This window comes from Ciconia boyciana, chromosome 2 (genome assembly GCF_034638445.1).
Source record: "Ciconia boyciana chromosome 2, ASM3463844v1, whole genome shotgun sequence".
Classification (NCBI taxonomy): Eukaryota; Metazoa; Chordata; class Aves; order Ciconiiformes; family Ciconiidae; genus Ciconia; species Ciconia boyciana.
The window spans coordinates 70,990,417-71,001,403 of NC_132935.1; the positions used below are offsets into that span (position 1 = coordinate 70,990,417).

A 10,987-nucleotide genomic window follows, 5' to 3' on the forward strand; every position below is an offset into this window, starting at 1 on the left:
AGGGTGGTGGTGGGGAAATCTTAGCTGATACAACATTGATCCTTCAGATTAAAACCATTCATTTCCTTCCCTTCCCCGCAGAAATATATAGAAATGTTGCAAGCAGGCGTAGCCGCTGCCGGAGAGCTTTCCAAACTTTCGCTCCTGTTAGGCAGGCTGAGAGGGATGCCGGAGAGGCTATTTTTCACGCCAGGGGAAAGGCTCCCGAAAATGAATGTTAAATTTACAGGCAGGTTAATTTGAATAGGGTTTGCGTGACGTCAGAGGCTCGGCTCTTTTAAAACAACGTGCTTTTGAACTGATGTATTTGTATCGCTTTCCTCCTCTGCCCCCCCCCTTTATTTTTCCCTGGGTGTAATGTATTTCTGCCGTCACGTTTGCCAGCCTGGGAGCCCACCCGTAACAATTATTTCTGTTTCGTAGCTGTAGAGGGGAAGGTGCTAAAATCACTATACATCTTCCCCCCCCCCCCCCCTTCGGTAAAAAAAGAAAAAAAAGAAAGTTTAAGATTTCATGTAAATAAATTAAATGTGGTTTTCTGCTTCGTCCTATAAGCATCTAGGGACCTGTGGTTACCAATCAATTGGTACAATAGAGCAGAGCCAGGCTGCAATAGCGTGCAGATCAGACGTCTCGCCTTGTTTCTAGATAACTGGGAGCCTCTGTACCATGTCATATCCTCAGTTTGGCTACCCTTACTCCTCCGCACCCCAGGTAAGACTTTTTGCCTACCAACGTTAACTGATTGAATGGCAGTCCTTATCGATTACTTCCGTCCAGGGGTAGGAGCGGCCGCGATCCTCTCTAGCGTGGGGCAGCGGGCAATCGGCTGCTCGCTCCGCGTCTTTCCTTTCCAAGATGCTCAAGTTGGATTTTAAAATGGGAAGGCACACGCGGGATTTAGGGTGCTTGGGGGTGATAACGACGCGGGGGGGAGGACTACAGAGATGAGGGAGGTGAGAAGGGGAGCGAGGGATCCCCCAGCCCCCACCTGCTCTCCCCCCCCACCCCCCCCCGGCGCTTTTTTCTCTTTCCCCATTAAATGCACAGTTTACCAATGAAACACGAAAGTCCTGAGGTCCGGACCGCAGAAACATAATGGGATATTCTAAACCAGCAGGTTAATAACAGATGCGTGCGTGGCTGCTACAAATCTGCGGTCAAAATAAATATGCATGAGTGATTTAGAAAAAAAGGTTTAAAAACGCAGATGGGGAGCATTGTGCTGCGGGAGGAGAAAACCGGTGTAAACCCAGTCTTGTGAGCACACACCAGAAAAGTTAGTTTTTAAATGCAAAGGGCTGGAGCAACGTATTACAGAGGATTAAACGCCCACAGTCACGGGGCGTTTGGTTGTTGTTGTTGTGGGGTGGGTTTTTTTTTTTAACTGATAAAATACTTGTACCTCTGCGTTTCTCCAGAGCGTTTTTACCCCGCTTGAAGTCAAGTACGGAAGGGGAGGGAGGGGGGCGACACCCCAAAGCTGCGACCTGATAGAAGAAAGCCCCAAACTTGCTTACAGTTTGGGAACTTCCCCCCCCGCCCTCAGCGCCCCTCTCTTTCCCTCCAGTTCCTGATGAGCACCAACTCCCTGACGACCTGCTGCGAGTCCAGCGGCCGGACGCTGGCCGAGACGGGGGCGGCCGCCTCCGCCCAGACCCCCGTCTATTGCCCGGTGTACGAGAGCCGGCTGCTCGCCACCGCCCGACACGAGCTCAACTCCGCCGCCGCCCTGGGGGTCTACGGCGGCCCCTACGCCGGGCCCCAGGGCTATGGAAACTACGTGACCTACGGCACCGAGGCTCCCGCCTTCTACTCCTTGGTAAGCCGCCCCGGCGGCACCGCCGCCCGCCGCCGCGGGGGATCCTTCCTCCCGCCCGTCCTCCCTCCCTCCCTGCTTCCCTCCCTCCCTCCCGCCCGTCCTCCGCGCTCCCCCCGCGGGCGGCGGCCGCTCGGCGGGACCCCTTCGCGGCGGGGACAGCCCCGGGCGCTGCTGCTGCTGCTGCTTCTGCTTCTCCTTCTTCCTCTTCCTCCTCCTCCTCCCCGAGCGCACGGCGCTGCCCCCGCCAGCCCGCTTCTGGCGACAGGCGCGGCGGAAGCGCGGCGCGTCCAACCCCGCGGTCATCAAATATTCAAGCCCGGCACGGTTCTCACGGTAACGCAATTAAAAGTCGCGCCTGACGAGGTGGAGCGCGGAGGGCCCGGCCGGGCGGCCCAGACCCCGGCTCGCAAAAAATGATGCGTCTTTCCCAGCCGGCCTTCCCCCCCCCCCCGCCCCCTTTTTCCTGGCACCGTCACAGCGCCAGTTAACGTCTCTATTGCTCTCGCTGGCCGCCGCGGCCCAGCGGCCTCCGGGAAGGTCCGTCGCCCCCTCCCCGCCCCCCCGAGAGCCGGGGGAGCCGGGCGGCGGGGCCGGGGCGGCGGGGCTGAGGGCGGCGGCGGGGTGTCTCTTGCAGAACAGTTTGGAGGCGAAGGACGGGAGCGGGTCTGCGCATGCGGGCATCGCCCCGGCGGCTGCCTACTACCCGTACGATCACACCCTCAGCCAGTACCAGTACGACAGGTAAGCGCACGCCCCCGGCCCCGCTCGCCGCCCCCCCACCCGCCATCCCCTCCCCTTCCCGCCCGCCCCGCTGCGGGGCCGAGGCGCGGGCCTGCCTCCTCGCTGCCCAGCCTCTCCCTCCGGCCCCAGCGGTGCCGCCTCCCCTTCCCCGCAGAGGCTCCCCCCCCCCGCAGGCAGACCCCGAACGAGCGGCGGGGCGGCCGGTCGCTCTCGGCGGGGCGGGGCGGTCGTTGCCGTTTCCCGCGCGGAGCCAGGCGCGGGCGCCCGGGCTTCTGTGGTGCGTTGATGAGTTTTAAAGCAGCGCAAAAGCACTTACGTACCGTTCCGAGCCGTGAGGCCCATTGGGTGACCTTTGCTGGAGGATGTGCATTAAATATTCAGAGGCAGCCCGGTGTCGTCTGCGTTAGGTTTCTACAATTGAGGAACAAAAGGGTAGGCGAGATTACTAATAAAAGGAGTAAGAGGAAATGTATTTCTATTAACAGTCACACCCTGGGGCCACCCAGATGTATTCTGTTTGGGGAGGACTGATCAAACGGCAGGAAAGCGGGATTTCTGTGCGTTTGCAAGCTGCTAGGATTTCCCCGCTGCCCGAAACGTTGACATTGACTTTGCCGCGAATAAAGGCAGGCGCTTTCTTCCCTCTTCCCGCCACCACCGCCGCGGCACAGCGGGGACTTGCGTCGCCCGGTGCTGCTGTCGGCCGAACGAGCCCTTCATCCTTGCCTCTTCCTCGGCCTGAATTCTCGAGGCAGGTCGCCCCCTGGAAGCCGAGCTGTCCTCGCCCGTCCCCCCCCTCCCTGGTCCAGCCACCCCCGGGGGGGCCAGCAGCCGGGGCCGGGGCCCGGGGATCCCGCGTCGGGCCCGTCCGTGGGGCCGCGGGCGCCGTGTCCCACGGCGGGTGCTGCCCTGTGCCCGCAGGTACGGCACGATGGACGGCGGGACGCGGAGGAAGAACGCCACCCGGGAGACGACCAGCACGCTGAAGGCCTGGCTGCAGGAGCACCGCAAGAACCCCTACCCCACCAAGGGCGAGAAGATCATGCTGGCCATCATCACCAAGATGACCCTCACCCAGGTCTCCACCTGGTTCGCCAACGCCCGCCGGCGGCTCAAGAAGGAGAACAAGATGACCTGGCCCCCGCGGAACAAGTGCTCGGACGAGAAGCGGCCCTACGAGGAAGAGGAGGAGGAGGAGGAGGAGGGCTCGCAGGAAGAGGCGATGAAGAGCGGGAAAGCCGAGGGTACCCTGCTAAAAACAGGCACTTAGCGGTTCGGCCGCGGGGGCTCGGCGGCCAGCTCGCCCCCGGGGCGGCCCTGGCTCGTGGGGCGGCCGCGGGCCTCGCTCGTGGGGCGGCCGCGGGGCACCGCGGCGCGGCCAGTGACCGTGTGTCTTGTGTTTGCCGTCCCTTCCCCCGCCCCCACCCCGCAGAGCCCACGGGCAAGGAGGAGAAGGAGCTGGAGCTCAGCGACCTGGAGGACTTGGACGCCGCCGAGTCGGAGAGCTCGGAGTGCGAGCTGCGGCGGCCCTTCCCGCACCCGCTCCCGCACCCGCTCCCGCACCCGGGCGGCAGCCACCCGCCGCGGGCCGCCGAGCCCCCCGCCAAGATGCCGCCGCCGGCCGCCGCCGCCGCCGGGGAGGAGGAGGAGGAGGCGGCGGCGGCGGCGGCGGCGGCGGAGCGGGCGCGGAGCTGCCTGAAGACGGCGGCGGAGGAGTGCGGCCCCGACCTGCTCGGCGCCCGGCAGCGCGGCTGCGAGTCCAAAATGTGCTTCCAGCAGGGGCAGCAGCTGCTGGAGGCGAAGCCCAGGATTTGGTCCCTGGCGCACACCGCCACCTCCCTCAACCAGGCCGAGTACCCCTCCTGCATGCTGAAACGGCAGGGGGGCTCGGCCGCCGCCGCCGTCGCCGCCCCGGTCAGTGTCATCGACAGGCACCAGGATTCGCCGGTCACCAACCTCAGGAACTGGGTGGACGGGGTGTTTCACGACCCCCTGTTCAGGCACAGTACTTTGAACCAAGCCCTGAGCAACACGACAGTTTCCTGGGCTACCACCAAAGGAGCCATTCTGGAAACGGGCGCCTTGGGACGCGCGGTGGGGACCGGCGCCAACGTGCTCAAGGGGCAGCTCTCAAACTTGGCCCACCATGACTCGAACAAAGAGTTCCTGGCGTTTCCCAAATCAGGAAGCAAAATGTTTTGTTCCTAACGGGCCCGCCGAGGGGCGAAGGACTGTCTAACGCTTCAAGAGTCAGCTACACTGAAAAGAGACTTGCGAGAGTTTAAATTTAAATATAAGACTTATTCTTCTTTCTTTTTTTTTTTTTAAAAAAAAAAACCCCACGCAACAGAAACGAGGATTTAAAGTTCGGTTTGCTCAGTTCAACGGACAGACTTTGCGCATTGCTGTTCTGAAGCATTTCTCCTGGCTGCGACTTTAAGGGATCAATGTCGTGAAAGTTATTTAATTCCATGTCCAGAAAGCACGTACTATAGCGTAGACCTACTTAAAAAGTTTACATCCGAAAGTTTACAAACGGGAAATTTTAATTCAGATTTAATTTAAGGCATGCCGACATTAGTTATAAAGACTTTTCCGAGAGTTTTTCCTCCTGATTTCCTTGTTAGCATATAATTCACAAACAGCACTTCTACTGAGTTTACACCTACTGCACAAATTTATCCCGACAAAAACAAAAAAAAAGAGAATATGTTAAAAGGTATGTTCACTCCAATAAATTGTCTGTTTCAGAGGTAACACAAGTGGTGGCGTTTTGCATTGCGCAACAAACACCTTTTAGGTTTCAAAATTCCCCCTCGGAGCCGGTCCCGGTAGTTCCACCGACTGTCAACAGGCTGCCGGGAGAGGGGAAAAGAGGCTGAGCGGAGCGCTGCCGCGGGAGGATGGACCGGCGGCAGGGACGCTTGGCTCCTCTCCGCGCTCCGCCGCGCCCCCGGGCGCAGCGCTGCGCCCCGGCAGCCGCCCGGGCCGGCGGGGGCCAGGCCCGGCGGGGGCGAGGGCCGGCGGCGGCGGCGGCTGCCCGCTGAGGCGAGGCGAGGCGGGGCGGGAGCGTCGCCCCCCTCCGCGGGCTGCGGGCGGGGGTCGGCCCCGAAGGGCCGGGCTGGGCCGCGGCGGCGGCTCCGCCGTGCGCGGAGCAATTGATTCACACGGAAAATTTGATCTTTTAAAGAACCGTTTTAGCTTTCCGGCTCCTCTGCCAGTGTGGAGAATCGCTGATCCTCCATGAATATTTCAGCACTTCAGGACAGATGCTTTCCCGTTTTGACATTAAATAGAGCGCAGCCGACAAAAAGAGAGGGAGAAAGAGCGCTCTCGACGTGCGGTTCAGGAGCACTCTCAGCCAATTTACCGCTTAGATAACAGGCGTTTAAAAGATTCCCTTTCCTTCCCGGGAACGAGAACAAACTTTACTGATCCCCGGACCGGGAGAGAGGGAGAACTGCTGGAAAAGAAACGGCGAGGCAATAACACAGCCCGGCTTACCCAGGCCGGCCTCAACCTCCCGAGCTGCGGCGCCCGGCGCTGCGGGGCAAGACCGCAAGCGCCCGAAGGACCGAGCTGACACCCGACAAGCAGAAGAGCCTTTCTTGCCTGCCAGCCTCCTCGCCCACCCCACCCCTGCGGCTCCCCGACAGCCCCCCCACCCCCCAATAAATAAATAAGAATACAGTGCGGAATATATATATATATACACATAAAGGCAACGATAAACGCAACCCAGACAGCACCCAGCCGAAATATAACACACTCCAGCCCGCAAAGTTTCTAGCGAGACCTGTTAGTGCAAGGACTGAATAAAGGAATGCGGGTGCGGAGATCAGATCGAGCCCTTCCCCTCTCTGCGAGCAGCCGTAATTGGATTGTATCCAGTCATATTCCCTGTCATTGTATTGACTTTCGCTCTCTTGGATGATATTATCGAGATCACTGAACCCCTCTGCTGATCTGGCTGTCAAAAGGCTCAGACAGGAGCCCCCGGCCTGGAAAACGTGCATCAGCCAAGATAATTTGAAGTGAAATTTTCATTTTGACAGTAAACCCCTCAATTTCTAAAGGCTCTGCACCCGGAGAGCTCGGTGGCAGGGGGAGGCTTTACAGAAAGCCCACGTCTTAAACTGAAAAGGGCAAAAGAACTCGAATTAGTTGTAATAGATAAAAGGGCAAAAATAAAGAGTCAAGGGTACTTGACAGTAATAGCGAAAGTGGAGTCTCCGGGGAGCCGCGATCTCAGCTAAAGGCTGGGCCGGCAGGAATTTTAATGCAGCCGGGGCGGCCGGCGAGCTTTGCCTCTGAAACCCTTTAGACAAAGCAAATTATTTTCAGCCAAACTAAGGAGGTGGGGATGAAGGAGGCGAGAAAGAGGGAAGGGAGGAAAGGCGAGTGTTCGGGCTGCCCTCAAACCACTGGCGGAGGCAAGCGGGATGGGGGCGAAGAACCCGCCGCCTGCTGCGATGCTGATTTTAAAGCAGGGAGGTTTGTGCCTGCCAGCCTCGCCGGGTGCGCAGGGACCGGGCGGGGTGACATCGGGTCTCCCGGAGGGCTTCGGCTTCCGTGCGACAGAGGCTCTGCGGGGTAGAAGGGGACTTCATTCTTGCTGCCAACGCGGCGACAGCCGAGTGCGTGTGCGAGACTGTGTGTGTGTGTGTGTGTGTGTGTGCAAGAAGAGGGCTCCTCCGCCGAGCAGCCAAAAATCTCCCCCAGCCTCCACCGTGCCTTGGCTTCTGCGCAGCGCCGAGCCCCCGCACCGCCCGGGGCAGGCGTTCGACAGATCACACCGCCCGCGGTTACGGGTCATTACTGACAGCCGCCGGCTCGGCCAGTAATGCAATTTGGTCAGCTCGCCATTTGGGAGGCAACTCCTTCCCCCCCCCCAGGACTTACAATAAAGATGATAAAACTGTGGGCAACACAGGCGCAACTGAAACATCAGAAGAAAAGCGGCTCAAACCTTTATCCCTTCATTTTCGTGTCACTGTCGTTATAAAACAAGTTTGAGTAAGTTTATGTCTGTTCTGTAACAAGCGCCGGTCCCTCCGGAGGACGGGGCTGGCCGTGTGTTAGATCTGGTAGGAATGCCTCTGTCTGCACGCCCTCACGCACATCAAAACATCACCGATCCTGGGATGAGACTGTATAAATTATGGGGGAGGGAAAATAGTTTCTTGCTTTGGTACACGAACCTTATCTCTAGATCAGCCGTCAAATGCAGCGGTCTTTCAAAAGGTTGCGTTCGGTTTTTTTTTTTTTTTTTAAAGTGTGAACAAAAGGGTGTGAGAAATTAATTTTGCCATTTGATTCAAAGGCACAAGTCAAAGACCAGGTTCAGTTGCTTCAGAGGAGGCTATGGGGCTGAAAGGGAAAGCCGTGCAGCTCGTATGGCCGTGCAAAGCAGAAATATAAAGGCAGATTGAGAAAGAAAGAGAGGAGGGGGGAAAATCATAGAGAAACGGCTTGAAACTGAGAGACTCTAAATCATTCAGCCATGGCAAATTCAAACACACAAAGGAGGGGATGCTAAATTAACAGTGCTTTTTACATAGAGCCCAAATAAAACTGTAATCAGCGACGCGTTACTTTTCATTAAGCGAGTTTGACAGCAGCATATTCAGCCTCGACAAGGGAACAGGAGCGAAGAAATATACGGCTCTCCCAGCCCGAGTCATAAGATAATTCCTTAAGCTCCATTAACAACTCTTAGCCGCAGGAAATGGGCTCCCTGAAAACATCTCCAAATCTAAAAGCTTTATCGACCTCTCAAACCTCTGCTGATGGTTCTATTTTTTTAAAAAAACTTAGAGGCGAGACGTCCAGCAAGGTAATAGACTTTGACACAACACCTTCTTAAGTAGAGAGAGAGAGGCAGGGAAAACGAGACCTTAAATGATATTTAAAAGGCAGCCAATTAAGATTTAAAATGATTGTCTCCTGAGATTATGCATGCGATTTATGTCAGCTACTTTTTTTCCCAGGCATGCATGCAAAATTGCAATGGGGCATCTTGCCTGTTCCTTAAATAATAATAACATAATAGTAATAAATAATAATAAAAATAAAAGAAACAGTAGCAATTAACAATCTGTAACTACCTCACATAATTGTAAATGCTAATTTAGGAAGGGGCTAGCGTTTAGGTAACCTGATTACAGAGCACCTTGCAACAGCCAGCTTATTTATAGGTGCCTAATTAAAAGACAGATAGAAGAAATGATACACACATTTTCTATTAATGTTTAGGAGCACATTTCTTTTTATCCTGAGTGCATATTTGACTATTAAAGTCGCGTAATCGGTTCATAGTCACAGAACCCGGTGTAGCAGCTCCATCAGCCACATGAAGAGAGGTGTCCAAGAAGACTTTGTCTTGGCAAGACTTTGAACATTAAGTATTTTAAAGATACAATGATTCAGAAGGAGACTCTGACTTACTACAGTCTTTTTGATATACATTTACCTTTTCCATTTAAATCTGACCTTCGTATAATATGAAGGCTTGTGAGTGCGAAACTGTATCCAGTTAAATGCCAAGAAAAGAGTTAATGCTCACGTTGTTCCATTTCATGCAGAAATCCTGGAAAATGCAAGAAAGGATTATAACTCGCTGATTTTGTGAGGGATCAGAAACTGTTTCAGTGAGTGTGATTTGTGGATGAATGCGGAGGAAAAGGATCATTCAAACACCACTGTGTTTTGGCCAAAGTGTTTAGGTCACCCCTTAGATGAAGTTAGTACTGGCTACAAAGCGATGAGCTTGGGTCCAAGTCCCGTGTCTCTTGAGGTTTATGCATGTAACTTTGTACTTGAAAAAGTGAAGAATGGAGGGATGTTAATAGTCAAGTTATACATTTTCATTTGCCTGATAAAAAAATGTAGTAATTGTGCTTCCCCTTAAAGAGGAAGCTATTTTTAATGGAATAGCTAATGGCCAAAACACAGATCCTGGAAGTGTGACATCTGGCATGTTTTAACTCACATTTACTGTCAAAGAGGCTGTGAGGTGCTTAGGACTTGGGGGAAGAGTTCTCTTCATACTCCTTGTGAAATGGCATCACTGCAGAAAATAATTCCAGAGATGTAGGCCCCCAAAAAAGCAGTTTTAATATACACACCAACTACATAGGTCTGGGGGCAGTTTAATACACAAGCCATCAGTCTCCTATACCATATGACTGGATAGCAAAATCTTAATTTGGCTGAGAACTTGAAGATACATTTAACATAACATGAAGACCCGAGGGAAGAGGAAATGGCTGGGAGCAATTCAAAAGCAAAAGGTGATAATTGCTTCCCAGTGTCCCCCCACCCCATTGAGAAATGGGACTGGGTTCAGGGAGGAAAGCAAGAAGCCTCCATACGACCTAGAGAGAGTGCATATATGCAAGCCCTGCTGGTATCCTGCTTTCCACAGTGGGGAACATGGTGCCGGCATCAGAACTTCAATTGACCTACTTACAAGGCTCAGGAGCTATTTCTTGTCCATCCTAGTTTAAGGAGAGCATGAAAATGAAGGAAATATCTTCAAGGAAAGTGTTCTCTTAATGTTCTTTTTTTCCTGACACAAGTACATGAAAAACTTCTTTTTCTTGTTGATTTGGCTAGACAAAAATGAGGGCATAAAAATCTTTTTCTTCTCAGTTTTACCTCTATTTCCTTTCTCCAAATCAGCATGTCATTACTTAAATTTTGAAATGGATGGATTTCAGTTGCAGTTGGTGAGTATTTTGTCAGTAGTTTCCATGGGATCATAATCAGGCCATTTTTCAAAGAATATCTCAGAAATCTTTTCTGAAATATTGCCAAGGATGACGGTGGCGATGAAACGGAACCGAGGAAACACCTCCCTCCAACATTATTTCTTTGATTTATATGACTCCTATGGAATGTCAAAAATCAAACAATTTAAAAAAATTGTGCTTGATATCTCATAAAATACTTTCTTCCATGTATTCTATTGTGAAACAGGATTAAAACACTTGCTAGAAAATAGAACAAAGCTGAATAACCAACACTTTAGCTATGTCCTTATGATGGACATGTGCTATGTCAAAGGTGGATGAGTCTTCTAAACCTTTGTCTTCTATCATGGTATCTATTGATACTGGGCTTGTAATAATCTGACAAGATATTCAGAGTAAATTCTGTTGTCCTCAATCTGAAGGTGCTCAGCTAAGTAACAGGGTTCACTATATTAGTATTTTTTCCAGAGAGAAAATTATTGGAAAGGTAGGATAGTGCCCAGGGAATGAGCTGAAGGGGAACGCTTCCAGGGTAGAAGTTGCCATGAAATGAGTAAAGGGGGGAGTGCTTGGGAATCCTTTGTGAGAGGGGTTCTTCTTCCCTCCTTCCTGGGAATGGGAAAAATGACCAGCCAGGCCCTTACAGAAGGTATATAAAACACGGCATCAT

At 53.5% G+C, this 10,987-nt stretch overlaps 1 protein-coding gene across 1 annotated transcript; it reads left to right on the top strand.

Moving 5' to 3' along the window:
- The first annotated feature begins 1,576 nt into the window (after positions 1 to 1,576).
- Positions 1,577 to 5,308, top strand: IRX4 (iroquois homeobox 4). Its single transcript, XM_072855033.1, has 4 exons — positions 1,577 to 1,822; positions 2,457 to 2,563; positions 3,485 to 3,807; positions 3,996 to 5,308. The coding sequence occupies exons 1-4, from the start codon at positions 1,577 to 1,579 to the stop codon at positions 4,769 to 4,771; spliced, it is 1,452 nt and encodes a 483-aa protein (XP_072711134.1). The 3' UTR covers positions 4,772 to 5,308.
- The last annotated feature ends 5,679 nt before the right edge of the window (positions 5,309 to 10,987 follow it).

Coding starts and splice junctions, on each gene's coding strand:
- IRX4 (XM_072855033.1), top strand. CDS start 1,577: ATGAGCACCAACTCCCTGACGACCTGCTGCGAGTCCAGCGGCCGGACG. Junction 1,823..2,456: donor CTCCCGCCTTCTACTCCTTG/GTAAGCCGCCCC, acceptor TGTCTCTTGCAG/AACAGTTTGGAGGCGAAGGA. Junction 3,808..3,995: donor GAAGAGCGGGAAAGCCGAGG/GTACCCTGCTAA, acceptor CCCACCCCGCAG/AGCCCACGGGCAAGGAGGAG.